At 41.7% G+C, this 27,010-nt stretch overlaps 1 protein-coding gene across 2 annotated transcripts in view; it reads left to right on the forward strand.

Moving 5' to 3' along the window:
- psmd14 (proteasome 26S subunit, non-ATPase 14) overlaps positions 1-27,010 on the forward strand; it is a 169,620-nt gene that overhangs the window by 13,554 nt on the left and 129,056 nt on the right. Inside the window, exons 2-3 of one of the 2 annotated variants that reach the window (XM_038789660.1) lie at positions 19,726-19,771; positions 24,581-24,632. In XM_038789660.1, the coding sequence (XP_038645588.1) occupies positions 24,585-24,632 (48 nt within the window). In that variant the 5' untranslated portion in view covers positions 19,726-19,771; positions 24,581-24,584. The remainder of the gene's footprint in view (positions 1-19,725; positions 19,772-24,580; positions 24,633-27,010) is intronic. The other variant, XM_038789661.1, reaches the window with a different exon arrangement.

Genomic DNA, 27,010 nt, shown 5'->3' on the forward strand with positions numbered 1-27,010 from the left:
CTCTACACTAAACTACCCCCACGGCTGCCACCTCCGGACGAACCCTTATATCGTTTGCACGGAGTGCTGAATTTGGGTGCATTTGAGTGCTATAGTGAGAGTTTGGTGACTGAAGGAGTGCTGAATTTGGGTGCATTTGAGTACTATAGTGAGAGTTTGGTGACTGAGGGAGTGCTGCATTTGGGTGCATTTGAGTGCTATAGTGAGAGTTTGGTGACTGAGGGAGTGCTGCATTTGGGTGCATTTGAGTGCTATAGTGAGAGTTTGGTGACTGAGGGAGTTAGGTGACGAGGGAGCAAGGTGCTCCTTTTCATTTCATTTCCTACATTTCCTCAAAGAGTGAAGGGAGCCGGGAGTTTACAGAGAGTACAGCTGACTGGGAGCAGAGTCGGAGGGCGGAGTTCCAGTTGGTCCACAGTGCAGCTGTATTCTGTAAGGTAAGAGGGAATGGAAGCTAGGGCAGTTGCATGCTCCTCCTGTAGGATGTGGGTGGTGAGGGATACCACCGGTGTTCCAACTGACTATACCTGCGGGAAGTGCACCCAACTCCAGCTCCTCAGAGACTGTGTTAGGGAACTGGAGCTGGAAGAACTTCGGATCATCCAGGAGGCAGAGGGGGTAATAGAGAAGAGTTACAGGGAGGTAGCCATACCCAAGGTACAGGACAAGAGGAGCTGGGTTACAGCCAGGGGAAAGAAAACAAACGGGCAGATAGTGCAGGGATCCCTCGTGGCTGTTCCCCTTCAAAACAAGTATATCATTTTGGATGCTGTTGGGGGGAATGACCTACTGGGGGAAGGCCCTAGCGGCCAGGTCTCTGGCACTGAGTCTGGCTCTGGGGCTCAGAAGGGAAGGGGGGGGAATAGAAAAGCAATAGTGATAGGAGACTCAATGGTTAGGGGAATAGATAGGAGATTCTGTGGTCGTGAGTGAGACTCCCGGAAGGTATGTTGCTTCCCGGGTGCCAAGGCCAGGGATGTCTCGGATCATGTCTTCAGGATCCTTAAGAGGGAGGGTGCACATTGGTACCAACAATGTAGGTAGGAAAAGGGGTGTGGATGTAATAAACGAGTTTAGGGAGTTTGGAAGTTAAAAGCCAGGACAGATAGAGTTGTCATCTCTGGTTTGTTGCCGATGCCACGTGATAGCGAGGCTAGGAATAGGGAGAGAGTGCAGTTGAACACGTGGCTGCAGGAATGGTGTAGGAGGGAGGGCTTCAGGTATTTGGATAATTGGAGCGCATTCTGGGGAAGGTAGGACATGTACAAGCAGGACGGGTTGCATCCGAACCAGAGGGGCACCAATATCCTGGGAGCGAGGTTTTCTAGTACTTTTTGGGAGGGTTTAAACTAATTTGGCGGAGGAATGGGAACCGGACTTGTAGTCCAGCAACTGAAGGTCTAATGCAGGTAGGGAATATACAGCGAATGGTAGAACCCTCAAGAGTATTGAAAGTCAGAGAGATCTAGGTGTACAGGTCCACAGGTCACTGAAAGGGGCAACACAGGTGGAGAAGGTAGTCAAGAAGGCAAACGGCATGCTTGCCTTCATTGGCCGGGGCATTGAGTATAAGAATTGGCAAGTCATGTTGCAGCTGTATAGAACCTTAGTTAGGCCACACTTGGAATATAGTGTTCAATTCTGGTTGCCACACTAGCAGAAGGATGTGGAGGCTTTAGAGAGGGTGCAGAAGAGATTTACCAGGATGTTGCCTGGTATGGAGGGCATTAGATATGAGGAGCGGTTGAATAAACTTGGTTTGTTCTCACTGGAACGACGGAGGTTGAGGGGCGACCTGATAGAGGTCTACAAACTTAATGAGGTGCATAGACAGAGTGGATAGTCAGAGGCTTTTCCCCAGGGTAGAGGGGTCAATTACTAGGGGGCATAGGTTTAAGGTGCGAGGGGCAAGGTATAGAGTAGATGTACGAGGCAAGTTTTTTACACAGAGGATAGTGGGTGCCTGGAACCAGAGGAAGCAGGGACGATAGTGACATTTAAGGGGTATCTTGATAAATACATGAATAGGATGGGAATAGAGGGATGCAGACCCAGGAAGTGCAGAATATTTTAGTTTAGTCGGGCAGCATGGTCGGCATGGGCTTGGAGGGCCGAAGGGCCTGTTCCTGTGCTGTACCTTTATTTGTTCTTTGTTCGTTCTAACTAAGGTAGCCGATGTTCAGGATGTCAAAGTGTGTAGTGAAGCAGTGGGGAAGGTAACACTGACAAAGGAGACTACTTGCAGGCACGGAGATGGGTTGAAGTGTGTATGCTTCAACGCAAGAAGCATCAGGAATAAGATGGGTGAACTTAAGGCATGGATTGGTACTTGGGACTACGATGTATTGGCCATCACGGAAACTTGGATAGAAGAGGGGCAGAAATGGTTGTTGGAGGTTCCTGGTTATAGATGTTTCAATAAGATTAGGGAGGGTGGTAAAAGAGGTGGGGAGGGGGATTGCATTATTAATTAGAGATAGTATAACAGCTACAGAAAGGCAGTTTGAGGAGGATCTGCCTACTGAGGTAGTATGTGTTGAAGTCAGAAATAGGAAAGGAGCAGTCACCTTGTTGGGCGTTTTCTATAGGCACCCCAATAGCAGCAGAGATGTGGAGGAACAGATTGGGAAACAGATTTTGGAAAGGTGCAGAAGTCACAGGGTAGTAGTCATGGGTGACTTCAACTTACCAAATATTGAGTGGAAATTCTTTAGATCAAATAGTTTGGATGGGGTGGTGTTTATGCAGTGTGGCCAGGAAGCTTTTCTAACACAGTATGTAGATTGTCTGACCAGAGGGGAGGTCATATTGAATTTGGTAATCGGTAATGAACCAGGGCAAGTGATAGATTTGTTAGTGGGGGGGGGGGGGGGAGAGCATTTTGGAGATAGTGACCACAATTCTGTGACTTTCACTTTAGTACTGGAGAGGGATAGGTGCGTGCAACAGGGCAAGGTTTAGGAGAAGGGTAAATACGATGCTGTCAGACAAGAACTGAAGTGCATAAGTTGGGAACATCGGCTGTCAGGGAAGGACACAATTGAAATGTGGAACTTGTTCAAGGAGCAGATACTACGTGTCCTTGATATGTATGTCCCTGTCAGGCAAGGAAGAGATGGTCGAGTGAAGGAACCATGATTGACATGCGAGGTTGAATGTCTTGTTAAGAGGAAGAAGAATACTTATGTAAGGCTGAGGAAACAAAGGTTCAGACATGGTGCTTGAGGGATACAAGATAGCCAGGAGGGAAGTGAAGAAAGGGATTACGAGAGCTAAGAGAGGGTATGAAAAATCTTTGGTGGGTAGAATCAAGGAAAACCCCAAGGCCTTTTACACATATGTGAGAAATATGAGAATGGCTAGAGCGAGGGTGGGTCCGATCAAGGACAGTAGCGGGAGATTGTGTATTGAGTCAGAAGAGATAGGAGAGGTCTTGAACGAGTACTTTTCTTCAGTATTTACGAATGAGAGGGGCCATATTGTTGGAGAGGACAGTGTGAAACAGACTGGTAAGCTTGAGGAGATACCTGTTAGGAAGGAAGATGAGTTGGGCATTTTGAAAAACTTGAGGATAGACAAGTCCCCCGGGCCTGACGGGATATATCCAAGGATTCTATGGGAAGCAAGAGATGAAATTGTAGAGCCGCTGGCAATGATCTTTTCGTCCTTATTGTCAACAGGGGTGGTACCAGTGGATTGGAGAGTGGCGAATGTCGTGCCCCTGTTCAAAAAACGGAATAGGGATAACCCTGGGAATTACAGGCCAGTTAGTCTTACTTCAGTGGTAGGCAAAGTAATGGAAAGGGTACTGAGGGATAGGATTTCTGAGCATCTGGAAAGACACTACTTGATTAGGGATAGTCAGCACGGATTTGTGAGGTGTAGGTCTTGCCTCACAAGTCTTATTGAATTCTTTGAGGAGGTGAGCAAACACGTGGATGAAGGTAAAGCAGTGGATGTGGTGTACATGGATTTTAGTAAGGCATTTGATAAGGTTCCCCATGGTAGGCTTATGCAGAAAGTAAGGAGGCATGGGATAGTGGGAAATTTGGCCAGTTGGATAACGAACTGGCTTACCGATATAAGTCAGAGAGTGGTGGTGGATGGCAAATATTCAGCCTGGAGCCCAGTTACCAGTGGTGTACCGCAGGGATTAGTTCTGGGTCCTCTGCTGTTTGTGATTTTCATTAATGACTTGGATGAGGGAGTTGAAGGGTGGGTCAGTAAATTTGCAGACGATACGAAGATTCGTGGAGTTGTGGATAGTGAGGAGGGCTGTTGTCGGCTGCGAAGAGACATAGATAGGATGCAGAGCTGGGCTGAGAAGTGGCAAATGGAGTTTAACCCGGAAAAGTGTGAGGTTGTCCATTTTGGAAGGACAAATATGAATGCGGAATACAGGGTTAACGGTAGGATTCTTGGCAATGTGGAGGAGCAGAGAGACCTTGGGGTCTATGATCATAGATCTTTGAAAGTTGCCACTCAAGTGGCTAGAGCTGTGAAGAAGGCCTATGGTGTGCTAGCGTTAATTAGCAGAGGGATTGAATGTAAGAGCTGTGAGGTGATGATGCAGCTGTACAAAACCTTGGTCAGGCCACATTTGGAGTACTGTGTGCAGTTCTGGTCGCCTCATTTTAGGAAGGATGTGGAAGATTTGGAAAAGGCGCAAAGGAGATTTACCAGGATGTTGCCTGGAATGGAGAGTAGGTCTTACGAGGAAAGGTTGAGGGTGCTCAGCCTTTTCTCATTAGAACGGAGAAGAATGAGGGGCGACTTGACAGAGGTTTATAAGATGATCAGGGGAATAGATAGAGTAGACAGTCAGAGACTTTTTCCCCGGGTGGAACAAACCATTACAAGGGGACATAAATTTAAGGTGAATAGTGGAAGATATAGGGGGGATGTCAGAGGTAGGTTCTTTACCCAGAGAGTAGTGGGGGCATGGAATGCACTGCCTGTGGAAGTAGTTGAGTCGGAAACATTAGGAACCTTCAAGCGGCTATTGGATAGGTACATGGATTACGGTAGAATGATGGAGTGTAGATAAATTTGTTCTTAACCTTGGACAAAAGTTCGGCACAACATCGTGGGCCGAAGGGCCTGTTCATTGCTGTATTTTTCTATTTCTATTCTATTGACCTCCTCAAGGCGAACTTGATTTTCTCCAGACAGAGAAAACTAGCCCTGTCGGTGATGTCATATTTGTGTGTATATAGGGCTCCTGTTTTATTGTATCGTTATAGTGTTACATGTATTGTTCATATGTTATGTGGTGTTTGTTGTTGTTTAATTTTATGGGTTGTTCCTATTTTTGTATTCTATATATGCTGTGAATATGTCTTCAGTAAATTATCTTTTTTTGAAAAAGAGTTCCGTCTTTACTCTGCACTGGTTTGAGGCCTGGAGTGTTGGGTGGCACTGAAGAAGTCCCCAGGTGTCCTGTTTATCGGCAAAGAGTTGCAGCTCCTTAGCTTTCGCAGTCCGCCATTGGTTCTTGATTGCCCTAGTTTTTCTTTTGTACCTCTGTTTTGGCTGATTGATGAGTTCTCCTCTTTGCCTTGCTGGTTATGTTGTTTTGCCAGGCGCGGCGAGCTTTCCTTTTCTTGTCGATGAAGTCTTGGCTGGTGTTGTCATTCTCGTCGAACCAGTCTTGGTGTTTTATAGAATCATTAAATTTACAGTTGAGAAGGAGGTCATTCAACTCATAGAGTCTGGACCAGCCCTTGGAAAGAGCACCCTACTTAAGCCCACACCTCCACCCTCGTGTCGCGTCTTTTCGTCCGACGTCACTTCGTCCAACGACACTTCGTCCACGTCTTTTGGTCCAACGTCTTTTTGTCCGCACGTCTTTTGGTCCAACGTCTTTTTGTCCAATTATCCAATTACAAATTAACTCCGTATAAAACCATTTAATTGCTAAAATGCAAGTAATTGATAAAATGCAAGTAAAATGCAAGTTGAAAAATGATAAACTGTTGACAAAAAACAATTACAGATTACACAGTTGTCACCATAGCAACTGTGATAGTTTATAGATGTTCAGAGACTGTTCTTCTTGAAAATACATAATGGTTAACGTGTCTTCATTGAACGCCAGTTCTCAGAGGTTACAATATGCCACAGTAAGCTTCTGGGGTAAAGGCTACAGCAAAAGTGCAGGGATATTCCAGTCGGCTGCATATTGCATTGTCACATCATTTTCCATGAGACTAGTTGCTGATCTGAGCTATACTGCCAGGAGGAGGCACCAACAAGGTGTCACATCGGCACCCTACCTTCCCATAGAAATAGAGGAAGGAAAAAAATCATCAGGCACAGATCATATTGTGTCACTCTCAGAGTTACTGAGCACAGAGTAGCTTTCAGCAGGTCAGGGGTTAGAAACGAAAATCCTTAACATGCCGCTGCGCTATCATAGACAGACCTTGGCTCATAGAGGTGTACAGCACCAGTTTTTAAAATGGAATATGCATGATTGGGAAATGCCTCGTTTGTCGAGTGGAAATATAGGGGAAAACATGGAACGCAAAACCCCCTGACTTTCCACCTGCCGCATCTCCCTTTCTAATTCATTAGTTTTCAGGAGTTCAAAAAGTCAACAAGCAAGTTACAAAAAGTCTTTGACAAAAAAAATCATCCGACAAAAAACGTAACAAGTCACAAAAAGTCTTTGACAAAAAAAATCATCCGACAAAAAAACGTAACAAGTCACAAAAAGTCTTTGACGAAAAAAATCATTGGACAAAAAGACGTTGGACCAAAAGACGTGCGGACAAAAAGACGTTGGACCAAAAGACGTGGACGAAGTGTCGTTGGACGAAATGACGTCGGACGAAAAGACATAGCACCCTCCACCCTATCCCCTTAACCCAGTAACCCCACCTAATCACCTAAGGGCAATTTAACATAGCCAATCCACCTAACCTACACATCTTTGGACTGTGGGAGGAACTCAGAGCACCCGGAGGAAACCCACACAGACACGGGGAGAACGTACAGACTCCGCCAGTGGCCCAAGCTGGGAGTCAAACATAGGACCCTGGAGCTGTGATATATTTCTCACAGGAGAGAATGAGCCAGGAAGTCAAAATTAGATTTGAGTGCATGGTCAAAAACCTTTCCAGGCCTCGGCACTCACAAATGTTGCCGGCTGGTTCTTGACACGTTATAGGAGGGGGGTTATGATGCTCTCGTTGATGCTGACAGAGAGCTCTGAGAGTCTGTTGATGATTTTGTTCTTGATGCCGAATTCAATTCAATGTGTCGTGGGCTGCTCCTTGGGTTTGCCTCTCCAGAAGAAGGTGTAACCACAACCACCTTCCCTAAGCTGCCCTTTGCCTGGGCAGGAACGTCAATGTTGAATTGCCTGAGTTCGTGGGCAACAAGGGCTGTTCTCCGTTCAGGTTGATTGCTTTGCTCATTATTCTTGAGAGTTCATACATAAAAGGTTCCATGCACAAAAACTGAACATTCTGGTTAAAATGATTTAAATTGAATTTGTTTTTGCATTTTGGAGTTACCTTCACCCCAATCAACTGCAAGCAGGAGGGAGAGGTGGTGGCCTAGTGGTATTGTCACTCGGCTAGTAATCCAAAGACCCAGGGTAATGCTCTGCAGACCTGGGTTCGAATCCCAGATGGTTAAATTTGAATTCAAATAAAAAATCAAATCAAAAGTATGATGATGTCTATGAAACTATTGCCAATTCTCATTTTAAAAAAAACCCATCTGGTTCACTAATGTCCTTCAGAGAAGGAAATCTGCCGTCCTTACCAGGTCCAGCCTACATGTGACTCTTACTGTGGTTGACTCTTAATGGCCAAGCAAGCCACTCAGTTCAAGGGCAATTATGGATAGGCAACAAATGCTGACCCAGCCAGCAACGGCCACATCCCAAGCATGAAAAAAAGAAATAGGCCATAATGGAGATTTCTACTCCACCCTAGACACCATATCTTCGATCATTCGATCAATAATTTTTGGCTGTGCCAGCAGCTCTCATAACTTAAATATGAATAAACAAAAAATTGCGTAAATGTTTGTATACTTCCCTATTTCTCCTGATGGTAGCACTGAGGCTCTCCCTAGTGAAGAGCACTGGAATGCAAGGATAGGCAATAGGATGAGTGGGAACTGCTATGATGATGTAGAACTGAAGGAGATTTCAGCATTGGAATATGGATTTTGATGGAAAATTAGGGCATAGGGAACCAGGGGAGGTCAGGAAGGTTAAGGGTGATATGGAAGTGTGATATGATGCAAGAGGTTGAATTTTAGATGAGTTAGCATTTGTAAATGCTCCGAAGAGAAGTCCAGTCTTGATTGTAAAAGCACAGTTAAGTCATTGACAGTAGGAGTTTGATAATGATACTGGCAACAAGATTGTGGAGGGAGAAGCAAAATGATCTTTATCATTTGAGGCATATGTCTGAATCTAAGTTGAAGTTTAAACAGGACATCAAGGTTGCACACTGGTTTAACCTGAACGAACAGACAAATGGACCCAGGAGTTCGGGTGCAGAGTTTGGATGCCTAGTAATGTAATTTTGTAGATGTTCAGTTTGAAACATGTGAAGCCACACAGTTATGCCTTTTCTTGTTCCATGTGCTTGTGTCCATGCTCCCAAATATCTGCTGCTGTTGTTGTTCTTGATGGGAGTGGCTGTGGAATTTTAGGCTGCCTAAGAAACCTTGGTGCGTTCCTCCAGTGCATCATGTCGATTGCACTTGTGTGGTGCGAATGAATGTTACTAGCCACTTGTCAGACCATGCCTGAATATTGTCCAGGTCTTGCTGCATTTGGACATGGTCTGCTTCAGTATCAAAGGAGTTGTGAATGATGCTGAGCATTGCATATGTGTATATAAAATACCTCGCAGCGCTATTTAAACTTACAGAAGTAATGCTAATCAACCAACCTGTGTAGTTTGAAAACAGGCAATGCTAAGATTTCTTACCTTATTTTCAAAGTATAATTTGGAGGCCTTCATGCCGTTGAAGGCTGTAAATGGTTAATTACAGAAATGGACCTTAGCCTCTAGTTGGATGGATGATAAATGTAGTGAGTAATAGAAATGTGGGAATAATTGCCTATTTATGATCTCACGACGAGGTTGCGGTGACCAAACCTTTAAGGACACAGAATTTGTAACTTGTCTAATTTTCAGGATGACATGGCTTGCAAGTCGCAATCAATTGTTGTTTTTAAAAACAATTTTAAAAGTGGGGTTACTGAGAATTGCATTTAATTTTGCTCTTTTGTTGTGGTAATGCGCTAAACATTACAAATTCATTAGATTGCAAACCTGTGGTTGATTACCTGAAAAGAGATCAAGTCCAAATATTTGGTTCCTATATAGAGTGGAACTGGAGGTGTGTTGCCTTTGTATTTTAGAGTTCAGGGCTAGATAATTCCATTTAGTTATAAGTCCTTTTGATTTTTATCCAGCTAGCACAGTACATGTTGAAAGAATTATTTTTCCTCGTGAGCTGACCTGAATGGCAAAATGTCATTATTTGTTTAGTTTGTAATGGTCACTGAGCCATGTAATGTTCTAACTTCATAATATTCCAAGCAAATATTCTTTTCTCTTAATTTTATTGAATGTACATGGCGAATTGTTCTTTGGATTGCGATAGATTGCAATGAGAAAAAAAAAATTTAAGAGGAGGGGCTGTCATCCGTGGTTAACTAAAAAGATTAAGGACAGTATTAAACTTAAAGAAAAAAATCATATCTTTGTGCAAAGGCAATGGCAGATCAGAAGTTTGGGAATAATATAAAGAATATGAAAGAATGACAAAATGCTTGATAAGGAGGGGAAAACCACGAGGGAAAGTTAGCCTGTATTATAAAGTCGGACAGTAAAAGCTTCTATAGGTAATGAAATAAATAAAGTTAACAACGTGAGCATTGGTCCTATAGAAAGTGAGTCGGGGGAATTGTTAATGAAAAGTAGGGCTATGGTGGATGCATTAAACAAGTATTTTGCATCTGTTTTCACTAGAGAAGACACATGTAACACCCCAGAAATAGCTGTAAATCAGGAAATGGGAGGGAGAGACTCTGGAAAATTACAATCACCAAGAAAGTTGTATTGATCTGCAGGCTGACATCCCCTAGTCTGGATGGACTTCACCCTAGGTTTTTGAAAGAAGTGGCTGATGAGATAGTTGATGCATTGGTTTTAATGTTCAAAGTTTCCTAGATTTGGGGAAGGGATTGGATTGGATTGGATTGATACATAGCAAATGTAACTCCTTTATTCAAAAAGGAAGGGAGACAGAAAGCAGGAAACTACAGGCTAGTTAGCTTAACATCTGTCATAGGGAAAATGTTAGAAACCATTGTTAAAGGTGTTAAAGCAAGGTACTTGGAAAAATTCAAGGCAAGGAGGTTTTGTGAAAGGGGAATCGTGTTTAACCAATTTATTGGAGTTCTTTGAAGAAGTCACACGTGCTGCGGATAAGGTGCAACTGGTAGATGTACTGTACTTAATTTCCAGAAGACATTTGATAAAGTGCCTCATTGAAGGCTATTATGTAAAATAAAAGCTCATGGTGTGTGCAGCAACATATTAGCACGGATAGACGATTGGCTCGCTGAAACATTTGGCATAAATGGATCTTTTTGTGGTTGGTAAGATGTGAAGAGTGGTGTGCTGGGGTTCAATCTTTTACAATTTATGTAAATTAATTGGATGAAGGGACTGATTGGAGAGTTGCTGAAGTTGCTGATAACACAAAGATAGGTAGCAAAGTGCATTGTGAAGAGGATGAAAGGAGACTACAAAGGGACATAGATAGGCGAAATGAGTGGGCAATACTCTGGCAAATGGAATATAATGGGGGAGCAAATTGTCCATTTTAGCAGGAAGAATAAAAAAGAAGTTTATTGTTTTAATGGCGAGATATTTATTTTAAAAATGTTTTTTTATTCCAAATTTTCAACTTTTTTACATTTTCCAACAACAATAAACCCATCAACACATTAACCCCCTCCCCGCAAACAAATCAACAGTAACCAACTCTCCATAATGCAGAATGAACAAACCCCAGCTTTTGTGGAACCCATCACTTGCCCTTCAGAAGATGGTGGTGCGTTGCCTCCTTGAACCACTGCAGTCCTTGAGGTGTCGGTACTCACTGTGCTGTTAGGGAGGGAGTTCCAGGATTTTGACCCAGCGACAGTGAAGGAACAGCGATATATTTCCAATTCACGGTGGTGAGTAACCCAATAACCCCATCTAATCTTTATGGACACGAAGGGCAATTTAGCATTCCCAATCCACCTAACTTGCACGTCTTTGTACTGTGGGAAGAAACCGGAGCTCCCGGAGGAAACCTACGCAGACACGGGGCGAACGTGCAGACTCCAACCGACAGTGACCCAGTGGAGAATCGAACCTGGGACCCTGGCGCTGTGAAGCCACTGTGCTAACCACTTGTGCTACCGTGCTGCTCGTAAGTGTATTGACAGGGTGGTTGCAGAGAGAATGTTTCCTCTTGTTGGAAAATCTAGACCTAGGGATAACTGCTTGAAAATAAGGGGCTGCTCGTTTAAGATGAGAATTTTTTTCCTCCGAAGATTGCAAGTCACTGGAACTCTATCTCAAAAGGCAGTGGAAGCAGTGTTTGAATATTTTTAATGTAGATATAGATTTTTGATTAACAAGGGGGTGAAAGATTACCTGGGGTAAGCAGGAATGTGGGTTTGAGGTTACAATCAGATCAGCCATGATCTTATTGAATGGTGGAGCAGGCTCGAGGGGCCGAGTGACATAATCCTAATTCATATGTCTGTATACAAAAGTTTCTGTCATACTCCTGTTACGAAGTATAAAAGTCATTAAGAAAAAGGACAGTAAATATTTTTTCCCCTGACCTGCAGCTAGAAATGTACTTTTCTCACTCAAGTATCCAAAGCAATAGAAGTCTGACACAAGAATGTATTTAGACTAGCTCCCCAATCTGAGCAATGTTGTTGAAGGGACAGGCCGAGTTCGCAGCTAACCTGATTTTGAACACATGTGATCCACAAGCAAAGTGGCTAAAATTCACATGGTATTATTAAAATGGACAGAAGCACTTACCAGAACTGTTTGAAATATGTTCCATTTTGTGACAAGATTCTGCAGTAAACAACCCTGAGAAGAATAATCTACTGTGAAAATTAATGATCTTTATTCAATTTTGATGTCTCTTATTGATGATCCTGCTTGTCCTAATTTTGTACTCGTGACTTGTTTATCCTGCAACCTTGAATTCCAGAACGATATTATGATAAACAAGTCTGCACAATGGGATTTAGCCTCGATAAACTGGCAGCCTTGAATTCCAAATACAGCATGACACCTTCAGCATGGTGACAGACATCTAGATTACTGTGTGAACTGGCTTTGACAAACCAGCAGTTTTGCAATTCCAACCACACACCATAAAGAACTCGCTCACAAATTATTCTAGGTTTATAAATAGTGTTAGCAACATACGAGAAATAAATTTATCTCACAATTGTCCATTTCTAATGTACTTCATACAAAATTCTATCCACAGCATTCTGTCAGTAAAGGTGGAGCAGAATTTCTGTTATTGCTGTGGTGTTGGCATCACATTTTATTTCAGCCATCAGATAGCTAGGTATGAGTTATTTTTGAAATTTCAGTCATTGTGCCTTCTAAGTTACCATCCGACAATTTTACAAATTTAATAATTCGCAAAGTTTCATGTTACGATTTCTAAAAAAATTAGAAATGTTTCCTTCAAGAACTATGGGAATATATTCATTGAATGAGAAAGAAAATATCGTGTCACCTGTGAATTGTAGTTTATACAAATTGTCATTCACATCAATTTGTTTTTAAAATTAAAATGCCTATCTTTCTGATTTTTAAAAAATGTCTAGTGAAGTAAATGGAAGACACAGGCCACAGTTCACAGATTTTTTTTTTCTTTATTCGTTTGTGGGATGTGGGCATCGCTGGCTGGGTTAGCATTCATTGCCCATCACTGAGGGCATTTACGAGTCAACCACATTGCTGTGGGTCTGGAGTCACGTGCAGGCCGGACCAGATAAGGATGACAGATTTCCTTCCCTAAAGGACATTAGTGAACCAGATGGGTTTTTATGATAATTGACAATGGTTTCATGGTCATCATTTGACTTTTAATCCCAGATTTTTTATTGTGTTCTAATTCTACCATCTGTCCTGGTGGATTTCGAACTCAGGTCCCCAGGGACCCAAGTTCCCTGGGTCTCTGGATTACTAGCCCAGTGACAATACCACTGTGCCACTGCCTCCCCTGAATTGTTACCAACTGTAACTCACTTTTTCACGTGAGCTCTTTGTAAACTGTTCATGGGATGTAAACTACATTTCATGACCATACACAGTTTAACTTCTATTTATAGCATGCAGGCAAGCCCAGACCTTGTAACCCGCTCTAACACAGGTATCATTTTTCTTGCTATTTCCATTGATTGAATACTGAAAGTGATTGGAATTCAGAATCTCCTGCTTAGATGGTTCTTTGGGTCAAATAGTGAAGAAGGGCACTCAGACACTCAGCCAATCACAGGTACCACCACAAAAAGGTAACACCAGAATTTAACCTTTTTATCCATATGTAGCATCCAGGTTTCTTTTTTTATCCCAAGCACACAGCTGCCTAGCTACCCATACAAAGCATTTTCTATGTTGACCCGTAATTTAGACAAAGTATGCATCAACGGCGTGATACAGTAAATTTCATATTATCTAAAGAGTTGTGAGCTTTAGTCCCTTGGTAGCATGGATGCTTTGGAGTTATGGTGGGTCTGAACCCTATAGCCTAGTTGTCGTTTCAGTGAGGTAATTCAGGAAATAATTCATTTGAGACATGCTGCCTCTCAACTCAACAGCGTAATCCTGATTTACCCCATATCCTTTGATCCCCTTCGTCCTAAGTGCTATAACTAACTGCTTCTTGAAAACGTATAATGTTTTGGCCTCGACTACTTCCTGCGGTAATGAATTCCACAGGCCGACCACTCTCTGGATGAAGAAATTTCTCCTTGTCTCTGTCCTCAATAGTTTACCCCGTATCCTCAGACTGTGACCCCTAGTTCTGAACTCCACGCCATCAGGAACATCCTTCCTGCATCTAGCCCTGTTAGAATTTTATAGGTTTCTATGAGAGAGATCCAAACCCCCCCCCCCCCCCCCCCCCCCCTCCTCCCCCCATCCTTCTGAGCTCGAGCGGATACAGTACTAACCGATTCAATCTCTCCTATTACGTCAGTCCCGCCATCCCAGGAATCAGTCTGGCAAATTTTTGCTGCACTCCCTCCAGAGGAAGAACATCCTTCCTCAGGTAAGGAGACCAAAATTGCAAACAATATTACAGGTATGGCCTCACCTAGGCCCTGTATAATTGCAACAAGACATCCCTGTTCCTATATTTGAATCCTCTCGCTATGAAGGCCAACATATCATTTGCCTTCTTACCACCTGCTGTATCTGCATGCTTACCTTCAGTGACTGGCATACGAGGACACCCAGTCTCATTGAACATTCCCCTCTCCTAATTTATGGCCCTTCAGATAATAGTCTGCTGTCTCATTTTGCTACCAAAGTGGATAACCTCGCATTTCTCCAAAGTATACTCCATCTGCCATTAATCTTCCCACTCACTCAACATATCCAAATCACACTGAAGGATCTCTGCATCCTCCTCACAGCTCACCCTCCCACCCAACTTGGTGTCATCTGCAAATTTGGAGATATTATAGTAATCTTTGTTGTCACAAGTAGGCTTGCAATAACACTGCATCCTCAGACTGTGACCTCTAGTTCTGGACTCTCTGCCATCGGCAACTTCCTTCCTGCATCTACCCTGCTTGGCCCTGTTAGAATTTTATAGGTTTCTATGAGATCTATAAGAGCTCTCTTCCCCCCCCCCCCCCCACCCAAAATCTTCTGAGCTCCAGCAAATACAGTCCTAACCGATTCAATCCGTGAAAAGCCCCGAGTTGCCACATTCCGGCGCCTGCTCGGGTATCGGGAGGGAGAATTCAGAATGTTCAAATTACCTAACGGCATTTCTTTAGGAATTTGTGGGAGGAAACTGGAGCAGCTGGAGGAAACCCATGCAGACATAGTGAGAACCTGCAGACTCGGCACAGACAGTGACCCCAAGCCAGGAATCGAACCTGGGACCCTGGCGGTGTGAAGCGATAGTGCTAACCACTCTGCTACCGTGCTGTCCATTTGGTTCCCTCATCTAAATCATTAATATATATTGTGAATAGCTGGGGCCTGAGCACCGATCTCTGCGATACACCACTAGCACTGCCTGCCAATTTGAAAAAGACCTATTAATTCCTTCCTACTCTTTATTTCCCATCTGCCAACCAGTGTTTTATTCATCTCAATACACTACCCCTAATCCCATGCACTTTACTTTTACACACTAATCTCTTGTGCGGGACTTTGTCATAAGTCTTCTGAAAGTCCAAATATACCACAATCACTGGCTCCCCCTCGTCAACTTTACACGTTGCACCTTGGAGAATTCCAGCAGATTAGTCGAGCATCATTTTCTCTTCATAAATCCATGCTGACTCTGTCTGATTCTGCCATCATTTTCTAAGTGCTCTGCTGTAATATCTTTGATAATGATTCTGGAATTTTCCCCAGTACTGACATCAGGCTTACTGGTGTATAACCCCTTGTTACATGAGCCATTCTCCAATCTGCAGGAACTGTTCCAGAGTCGATAGAATCTTGGAAGGTGACCACCAATGCATCCACTATTTCTAACGCCATTTCCTTAAGTACACTGAGGTGGGTGGCACAGCGGTTAGCACTGCTGCCTCACAGCACCAAGGACCCGGGTTCGATCTGGCCTCCGGTCCCTGCCCGTGTGGAGTTTGCACATTCTTCCTGTGTTTGCGTGGGTCTCGCCCCCACAATCCAAAAAGGTAGGTGGATTGGTTGCACTAAATTGCCCCTTAATTGGGAAAAAAATGATTGGGTACTCTAAATTTAAAAAAAAAGTACTCTGGAATGTAGATTATAAGGCCCTGGGGATTTATCAGCCTTCAATCCCATCAATTTCCCCAAAACCATTTATCTACTAATATTGATCTCTTTCAGTTCCTACCTCTCACTAAGCCCTGCATTCCCCAACATTTCTGGTATCTGATTTGTGTCCTCATTTGTGAATTCAGAACCAAAGCATGTGTTTAATTGCTCAGCCATTTCTTTGCCCCCTATTATACATTCCCCTGTTTCTGACATGTGACTTCACCAATCCTTTTCTCTTCATGTACCTATAGAAACTTTAGTCAGTTTTTATGTTCCCTGCAAGCTTACTCTTGGACTCTATTTTCCTCTTCTTATTCAATTCCTTTGTGCTTCTTTGCTGTATTCTAAACTGCTCCCAACCCTCTGACCTCTTGATTTTCTTGGCCAATTTGTATTGCTGGCTTGGGGTCACTGTCTGTGCGGAAAAGTATGCTTCTTCCTTGGATTGAATACTGTCTCTAATTACCCTTGTAAGTCATGGATTGGCCATCTTTCCCATTTTACTTTTGTGCCAGACAGGAATAAACAATTGTTGCAGTACCCCCATGCGCTCCTTGAATGTTTGCCATTGTGTATCCACTGTCGTCCCTTTAAGTAACATTCCCGATTGATCAAAGCCAACTCGTGCTTTATATCATCGTACTTTCCTTTAAGATTCAGGACCCTAGTCTCAGAATCAACTACTTCACTCTCCACCTTGATGCATATTATGAAATTAAATGAAAATCGCTTATTGTCACAAGTAGGCTTCAAAAGAAGTTACTGTGAAAAGCCCCGAGTCGCCACATTCCGGCGCCTGTTCGGGGAGGCTGGTACGGGAACGTTGTTCATCCCCAAGGAGTCCCGCACAACTAGATTGCCAATGATTCCGTTCTCATTTCACGGTACCCAGTCTAGGATGGCTTGATCTCTAATTGGTTCCTAAACGTATTGGTCCAGAAAGCCATCTCGTATACACTCCAGGAATAATTCCTCTATGATTTGTGGCTAATTTGACTTGCCCTGTCTCTATACAGATTAAAATCACCCATAATTACTGATGTTCCTTTATCGTATGTGTCTCTAATTTCCTGTTTAATACCATTCCCAACATCATCTCTGCAGTTTGGGGTCCATATACAATACCCACAAATGTATTTTGCTCCTTGGTGTTTCTCAGCTCTACCCATACAGATTCCACATTGTCAAAGCTAATATCGTTCCTCACTATCGGATTAATTTAATTTTTTAAAATATAAATTTAGAGTACCCACTAATTTTTAAAAATACATTTAGTGTACCCAATAACTTTTCAAATGAGGGGCAATTTAGCGTGGCCAATCCACCTAACCTGCACATCTTTGGGTTGTGGGGGTGAAACCCACGCAGACACTGGGAGAATGTGCAAACTCCACATGGACAGTGACCCAGGGCTGGGATTCAAACCCGGGACCTCAGTGCTGTAGGCAGCAATGCTAACCACTGCGCCACCGTGCTGCCCTCCATTAATTTCCTTTTTAACCAGTACTGCTACTCCACTGCCTTTTTCTTTTTGTCTGTTCTTCCTAAATACTGAATACCCCTGGACATTCAGTTCCCATCCCTGGTTACCCTGCAGCCTGACATCCGTAATCCCGATTATATCATACCCGTTTACGTCTACACAGGGACAATGTGCAAAGACAACACAGACAGTCACCCAAGATTGGAATTGAACCCAGGTCCCTGGTTCTGTGATGCAACAGTGCTAACTACTGTGCCATCATGTAACCCCATATGCTGCTTTTTCATTTTCCCTTTTACATTATGTTGCCCTTGCTGCATTGTGAAAAGCCCCTAGTTGCCACATTCCGGCGCCTGTCCGGGGAGGCTGGTACAGGAATCGAACCGTGCTGCTGGCCTGCATGGTCTACTTTAAAAGCCAGGGTTTTAGCCCAGTGTGCTAAACCAGCCCCTACTGTCTGCCATAACATCAAAACAATCCTTTTTAAAATAAATTCAGAGTACGCAATTATTTTTTTTCCAATTAAGGGGCAATTTAGCATGGCCAATCCACCTAACCAGCACATCTTTGGGTTGTGGGGTGAAACCCACACAGACACGGGGAGAAATTGCAAACTCCACCTGACTCAGGGCTGGGATTCGAACCCGGGTCCTCAGCACCATAGTGCTAACCACTGTGCCACAGTGCTGCCCTGCATCAAAACAATCCTAATTAAAGTCAGAAATTACATCCTGTGGCAGTGTACGTTATCCTCCTACAGTGCTTGATCCAGTTCAACGACAACGTAGGACTCCCGTACTTCTACTCCTTTGTCTGGCTCAGCAGGATTGCCCTGATTGTGACCCATTTCTTGGCTGCCCAGCCATAATACTTCAGTGGTAGCTTCTCTTCCTGCCCCTGCACTATTATCTCTGGAGTTACAAATATATTTTGGCCATGTTTGTTTCCTTATCTACATGCTACCTCTTGGGGCTCCTAACTTTAGATTGGGGTTGGATTGCATATGAATGCTCACCTAGCTACACATCTGCATCACCTCTCTTGACCTTTGTGTTTCTTGTCTGATTGCTTGTCCAATATTTGGTCACAGCGATCCACAATGTTTTCCTAGTTAACCATGGTAAAAGCTGAAGTCATAATCTTGGACCACTGCTGTGAAACACATACCTTTGCCACATATTGTATCCACCTTGCAACCATGGTGAATGACTGTTCTTAACATTGCCATTTTGTTCAACTCAATCTGAGTTTTTAAAAATCCTATATCTTCTCATGTCACAAAGACTGACTTAATTTTCATCTTCATAGCACAGCACATCTTTGCTTGACCTTCAATCCATCTATTGCCGTTGTCACCTGTGGATTCACTATTCCAATACTTTCCTGATTGGTTTTTCATCCCTCACCCTCTGTAAACTTTAGCTTATTAAGAACTTTTCTTCACATCTCCTGTCCTGAACAGGTTGCATTTGCATTTCCCATGCTTGTGATCCATGTTGGCCATTGATCCACCACTACTTTGAATTTTAAGTTACCATCCTTAATGTCATGGCCTCATCGCATCTTATCTCTTGTTTCACAAAGGTTGAGAGGTAACTGTTGAAATTGCTGTCCCAATCCCAACTGCCCATAATCAGCGTGTCTATTTTTTAGTGTGTCTTTTTTTATCGGAGTGCGGACAATTTGCTTAACAAGCAGCTAGTGTTTCATGGGTTTAAATAAAGAAAAATGGTTTATTTAAGCATTCCCCCAAGTATAATGCTACAGCATCAACCCAAATGAGCACACATACAAACAGACTCAAGGACAATACAGTTGAAGAGAATAGTGTACTTTAGCAAGTTATAAACAATAGGAATAGTTCATAATTCATATGATTGTCTTGTTCTGGAAAGCATGTGTTGCAGGCCTTATGACAAGACATCCTCACTCCTGAAGTGAAGTTTTGGTGAATTCAACAGCAATAACCATAGGCTAATGATATTTTCAAGATTCTCTCAAAAGCGATGGACTTTCTGCAGGTCACAAAGCTAGTTGCTTGTAGTTTGGTACCGAGAGGTCATTTTGCTGGGTTGGTGGGCCTGCAAAGGAACAGGCTTGGGGATCATATGATGTTCCAGCCTTTAGTTCTTCAGGCATGGATTTTATTACCCTTTCTGCCTTGTCTCTCTGCAGATAGCATTTAAAGATTAAAAGGAGACGAACGTGACTGCCTTACCATGTGAGTCCTCACCTTTTCTTTTTCAAATTTGGTGGTGGTCTTTGGTTGATTAGCCATGTCCTGGTTTGTTGTTGAAGGCATTTATCCTGAGGAGGGTTAAGTCACTTTGCTTAAAAAAAAATATCCATACACTCTGGAACAAATTTCAGTGTTACAACTTACTCAAATTTTCCTCTTCCCTGTTTCTGGCCTGTTAATAATTTATCGCTTTCTACCATTGGAGGCTGTGCCTTTCAGTTGTTTCGGCTCCACAATCAGGGTGGCACGGTGACACAGTGGTTAGCACTGTTGTCTCAGCGCCAGGGTCCTGGGATCGATTCCGGCCTTGGTGACTGTCCGTGTGGAGTTGCATATTCTCCCAGTGTCTGGGTGGGGTTCCTTTGGGTGCTCCTGTTTCCCCACCACAGCCCAAAGATGTGCAGGCTAGATGGATTGGCCATGGTCAATTCGTGAGATTACGTGGATACGGTAGGGGAGTAGACCTCGGTTGAGTGCTCTTTCAGGAGTGCTCTTTCGGAAGGTTGGTGTAGACTGGATCGGACAAATGGCCTCTTTCTGCACTGTAGGGATTCTATGAATTCTGTGCATCTATACCTCCCTATACTGCTTTAATATCCTTTTTAAACCCCAACCCCGAGTTAGAATTCAATTATCTCTGATATTAGTACCTCCGTTAGCTTGTCATCCATTTTTAGCTGATTATGCCTCTGATCTGTCTCTGCGTTGGAACATTTTCTTCCAAAGCTGCTATATGCAAACCATTGTTGTCATCCCAGAGACACCACCGCCTACTTCCAGTCATTGAGAAACTGCTGCAAGCTCCATTTCTCTGTTTCATTCTTTCTAACCAGTTCTTCCAATTCGCTTTCTTCTTATTCCGCAACCTTTTGATCTGTTTCAAATTTCCTGGTCATACCTTGCTAAAGGCCTGAAAATCCATGTATACTTTATATACTCCCCCGATCTACATATTTAGTAATATCTCAAGAAAATTGTAGAACAAACCGTTTTCCCCTCTGCTTCCCATACATGCATTAGGTGTAGAATCCCATTGGGCAATACACCCAACAGAAATTTTGATGGCCATTACTTTAAATTTAAACCCGCCTGGCACCACAAATGATTGAGAGATTGAGACCATTTTCTTGCAACATCTACAGTGGCTCCCCTTCTATTCAGCCCTACTCAGCTGGTTGCAACACAAGTTTTACAATTAATTTTCCTTGTAAATACGTTTTCCAATCAAAATGTATTACTTGTTAACAAGGAGCCAATCGAACCAGGATTTCTTGAGTCAAAGGAAGTGCAAGTTTATTAGTTACTAAACGCAAGAAAAAATAAATGTAAAGACACACAGGCACCAGAAGTAAGAAAGTTGGAGTCCAATAAAAAGTTTTAATGAATATACAATTGAGTCCTTTGCTTGGCTTTGAGGCGTAGATTGTTGAATGTTGTGGCTGTTTGAAGTTAGTTGTTTTCCTGTATATTCTGGAGTTGAGACTTGGTTTATATCTACACATTGTCAAAAACATTCTTTTAGCTTCAGAGAGAGATGTTTATTGCTCTCTTCCAACAGTGTTTTTAGATGACTGTGATGATTTTTCCTTCTTGTCCTGAGTATTCTTGGGAAGAGCATTTAAAAAAAACTCCTGCCATTTTAAAAAACTTAGCATGTCTTGCAGACTAAATAGTCAATATTTTAAATCTTTTCATCTCAACTTTTGACACATTTGACACATTTCATAGAAACATAGAAAGTAGGAAGAGGAGTAGGCCACCTGTCTCTTCGTGCCTGCTCTGTCATTCAATATGACCATGATTGTTCCTCTATTAATGCCATACTCCAGCACCCTCCCCATACCTCTTCTTGCCTGTATAGTCTTGGAATCGATATGTGAATATATTCAGCGACTTGACCTCCACAGTAGGTGGTAGAGAATTCCAAAGGTTCACCACACTCTGAGTGAGTAGGTTTATCCTCATCTCAGTCCTTAATGGCCCTACCCCTGAGACTGTAACCCCTTGTTCTAGACCACCCCCCAAGCCAGAACAAACCACATCCCTGCATCCAGTCAGTCTGTCCAATCCTGTCAGAATTTTATATGTTTAGTAGAATCATAGAATCCCTATAGTGCGCGAGAAGACCATTTGGCCCATAACGTCTGCACTGACCCTTGGAAAGAGCACCCTACCATGGCCCACCCAGCCCTGTCCCCCATAATCTAACCTCCACACCTCTGGACACTAAGGGGCAAACCACCTAACCTGCACTTCTTAGGACTGTGAGAGGAAACTGAAGCACCCGGAGGAAACCCAGGCACGGGGAGAACTTGTAAACTCTACACAGACAGTCGCCCAAGGCAGGAATGCAATCTGGATTCCTGATGCCGTGATGTAGCAATGCTAACCACTGTGGTACTGTGCCACCCCAAATGAGAGCCCCTTTCAATGAGATGCCTTCATTCTTCTAAATTTCAAGATAGGAATCCGCTTGAGATGGGGTATCTCTTCCTCCACAGGGTGTTTTGAATGTCTCATTGTCATGATAGAACTACAGCTGATCAAAATCTAGCGCTTTGCATTTTTAATACTATCCTTTCAAAAGAGTTCCAAGAACACCCGCCTCACCGGCGGGCTCTCCCCGCCCACACAAACCCTGGAATTATCCCATTAATCTTCTTGAAAAAGCACTGGGAACAAGACATATGGGACACCACTAGTTTCTGATTGCCAACCAGAGAAACACCCATTAATCCCCACTCGTTGCTTTCTAGTAATTAACCAATCCTCTATCTGTGCTACTACTTTATCCTTAACACCATGCATCGTTATCTTATGCAGCAACCTTTTGTGTGACACCTTGTCAAAAGCTTTCTGGAAATCCAGATATACCACATCCATTGGTCCCCATTGTCTACCGCACTGGTAATGTCCTCAAAAAATTCCACTAAATTAGTTAGGCACGACCTGCCCTTTATGAACCAATGCTGCGTCTGTCCAATGGGACAATTTTCATCCAGATGCCTTGCTATTTCTTCCTTGATGAGAGATTCCAGCATCTTCCCCACTACCGAAGTTAAGCTATCTGGCCTATAATTACCCGCTTTCTGCCTACCTCCTTTTTTAAACAGTGGCGTCACGTTTGCTAATTTCTTCGAGCCTGCTCCGCCATTCATTATGATTATGGTTGATCATCCAACTCACTAGCCTAACCCTGCCTTCCCACATATCCCATATATCAATCAAGATCCTGAAAATTCCTCCCGAATAGCACAGTGGATGTAATTATACCACAGGGTCTGCAGTGATTCAAGAAGATAGCTCACCACCACCTTCTCAAGGGCAGTTAGGGATGGGCAATAAATGTGGCCCAGCCAGTGATGTCCACTTCCGTGAAAGAGTAAAATAAAACAAGGTGACTCAAAATACCAGCTTTTTATTATAGAATTTACAGTGCAGAATCTGATATCTATATTTCAAATATGAACTGCAGGTTCTGCACTTTTGTTAACTGTGTATCAGGTATAAGGTGGTTCAAATATTTACACTTGTATCATTGAAGGAACAAGTGGATGAACAGGCATTAATTGAAAATACTTCTGAAGTTAATATAATTCTGATGATTGTACCCAAAATTGGAACTTTAATCCCTGTTAGTTCCCTCTTGAAGAAAGTTCTTTTTTTTTGCTGTATCAAATGACTATTTTGAGCGGTTTGGTACAAGTTGATGGAAAAAAGTCTATATTTGTCATGTTGGAGTTGAATAATAGGGTTGCTAATTAACAATAGAACATCAGTTGTATTTAGGAATAAAATTGTTGAACTTTTTACTTTATAAATTGCTTATGTGTAGTTTTAAAGATGTAGCTAAAATATAATTCTCAACAGCCTTTTCTAAAATATCTTAAGAGGAATCAAAAAGTTCTCATTGAGATAAAACTAATTTAACTAATTTAGTTAACTTGTTGAAAAGAGCTACATTTCGGAATGATGGCAGATTTTATAAAGAAAGAAATTTGCTTTCTATGAAGATTTTATATGCTCATTCTGGTGAAACTGAAGGGATTCAAGTGACCTTGATGTTTGTCAGTGTAACGCTGGCCTCATGTGCTCCATAATATTTGTAAGAGTAGTGAAGGTGCTTCTTTTGATTAGGTATTTTTTTAAAGAATCAGTATGAGAAGTCTGTTTTGTACAGTAAAAATTCCTTTAATGTCACTTTGAAAGCTTTTAGGATTTGTGTATCTAGAGACTCATATCTGATCACACCATCACTTGCATGCAATATTGATGATAACTGACAAGCTGTAAGTTAATTAGCACAGAACTTACTAATTAGATGTACAATTTTTTAATTTGAAAGTGACGATTCCTATTTGTGCAGACTGTACAAGTTGCCATAATACATCTAGTACTTGAAGGGAATGAATGCATCAGTTAGTGGAAGTCTGCCTTTTCAATAATCTGGCTACTGTAGTCAAAAACCCAGATGTAATATTTGTGATACCAAGAATAAAAATCATAATCATGTATAAAACTTTCAGAGATAGGTTTTCGTTTTGTGAAATACTGTTATGAAATTGGGGATAACCCAATAAAAAAACAAAAGCAGTGAAATTGGGTCTGTTAATTAGCAAGGAAGACAGGTTCTTGAATTAGTATGTGGTGCTAATTAACAGGAAATCTGATGTTGTGTTGTAATTACCACCAATATTTTTGACATAAGGAAAGATTGAAGGTGAATTATATAGATGATAATTGAGTTTAAAAAGTTTTTGGTTAATTACTTTTGTGTGTTTTTCTTTTCAGCAATATGGATAGACTTTTACGACTGGGAGGTGGTATGCCTGGCCTTGGACAGGTTAGTGTGTGTGCACTTTTCCTATTAACTTCATAACCATGAGGGGTCCTGGACAGTAACCGATCAATTTCTACTGAAATTGATTTGAATTTCTCCAATGTTGTCACTTGAGCCTGCATGTAAATCAATATAGAAGATTGCAAAACTAAACCTACTCATATCCCTATGTTTGCAAAACTAAATCTACGCCTAACTCTATTCAAAACTAAATATTTTTGAGTCGTGTCTCAAAATCAAGTGTACTTTTGATGTATATCTTTTGGATCAAACTCTTCATTTATTCACTAGCGCTACCTTCAAACTGCTATGAAGTTCATATTTATTCTGTACATGTGAATGATATTGTGTCTCAGCAGCCTGATTATTCACTACATTAATTAGCAAATGCCCAAATCCAGAATATGTTAAATACCTACAGCTGATTTGCCTGTGAATAAATAGAACATTGCACTATTCATGGTGTGCTACTTTTGTTCTTTTACTTGAATGGAAGACTTTGATAAAGTTGTGGATCTTTCAACTTCATAATCTTTGCCATATATATGCTCAGTAATAATGATGACCATTATTTACTGACTAGACATTAAACATTTTTTTTTCATAATCCATTGTGATTTGTCTCGTTTCGATACACAATCATAAAAAAAAACTTGTTCAACCAGGTGTCTGTGAGGGAAGCCAAGCTATTCAGTTCAAATATAAGTAGGATTTTGTTTGTGGATGTGTTTGCTTGGCAGCTTTTTTTTTTAGCTTGCAGTGCACAATTCAATTCTGTTGTCCCGGTCAAACTTTGAAAAGCATATCTCGATTTGATCATGAATAGAGTTTCTGTCTGAAACCAGAGAGCGCGAATTAGGGGGACTTGGTTGCCAGTTAACAATAAACTGACATAAAAGTTCAATTTCAGAAAGGTGTGTGATCCACTTTATATTGTCTTTAGCACAGTTAATTTGCAATCTTCTGAGTGTTGTTGCTTCAGTTTATTTATCCATTTGCTATTTAATAAATCTGTTTGGTAATTCATAATTTATACCACAGATGATAAGGCTTATTCTATCTTCCAAAGTCAAGCAACATCTCACACAGACAGAAGATGTAAGGATCTTCTGTTCAATTTCTTGGTTTTCATATATTCTCAAAAAACTGGACACTAAAGGGTTATTCTAAGTTATGGGGAATGGTGTTGTTCATGATGTTTAATTAAGTAAAACATCCTGAGTAGAAATTGTAAAAATATATGAAAAAGTTAAGAATTCAGCACAGTTCGAAAGTGCAATTTACTGTGGTACTAAAACGACATCTTGGTTATTAATTTTTTGAAACCTAACTTATTTCTTTTTCTAAAAGGCAGTGACCTGTTAATGTGTGTTTAAATTTATGGATCAAGAGTTTTGTAATTTATTAAATGAAGCTCTTTGCTCTCCTTTCTATCTCAATCTCCCCCAGAAATACTCTCAATTGCAGAGAGTGCAGTTAATCATTCTCTTCATTTACTATATTTCAAAACTTCATTTATTGGACTATATAAAACCTAAAAGTATTTGGTTTCTCAGCTATGTGGTGGAAAACAAATTGAGCATTTAAGGGGTTAAGGCAGCCTGAAAGAATTCATTTCCACTTTAATGACCTAGTCTTGCTGGGCTAGGACGACAGGGAACATGCTCCTGACTTGTACAGCATTTGCCAATTAACACCTCCTATAACAGGTTGCCTCAGCTCATCATTGAACTAGGGACAGCAGAAGTAGTTTACATTCAGCTGATATTAAGCCAGCCTGTTTTTCCGATTTTGATTTGCTGCACTAAGTGGAGGTTTTCATGTTGATTTGTACCTAGCAATAATAATAGCTTTGAAATGCTTTGTGTTTAGAATCATGTAACTTAAAGAATGGAAATTTTTGCTCTAAAATTTATTTGCTTATTGAACATTTACAGGCATACCAAGTTAAATGTTGGGTGAGATAGGGTTTGTTTGTAAAACTGCATATTTTAGTAGTTTTAAATTAAAATCTAAAATGCTTCACACTTGTAGAACATTTGTTCTGAGATACTGAAATTAGTTGAATTAGATGTAACACTGTAAAATTCTAGGCTCTTTTTACATCTTACCTGCTGGATTATTCATGCCATGTCGTTCAGTGATATATTGGGGGTCATGTTTGTTAGCAAGAAAATATTCAGAAAAAATAAAGATGGAAAATGTAGAACATTGTCTGAAATAGTCACAAATTATTGTGACTCAGGGATTCACTATTGATATGCAACACACGGCACAACCGAACAAAGCAAAGATTATAAACTCCGAGAACCAAAGTCAATAGTGTTGCTACAATTGAACATCATTCATATACCACAAGATCACTGATGGACGGTGACCGA

Source organism: Scyliorhinus canicula, chromosome 2 (assembly GCF_902713615.1).
Source record: "Scyliorhinus canicula chromosome 2, sScyCan1.1, whole genome shotgun sequence".
NCBI lineage: Eukaryota > Metazoa > Chordata > Chondrichthyes > Carcharhiniformes > Scyliorhinidae > Scyliorhinus > Scyliorhinus canicula.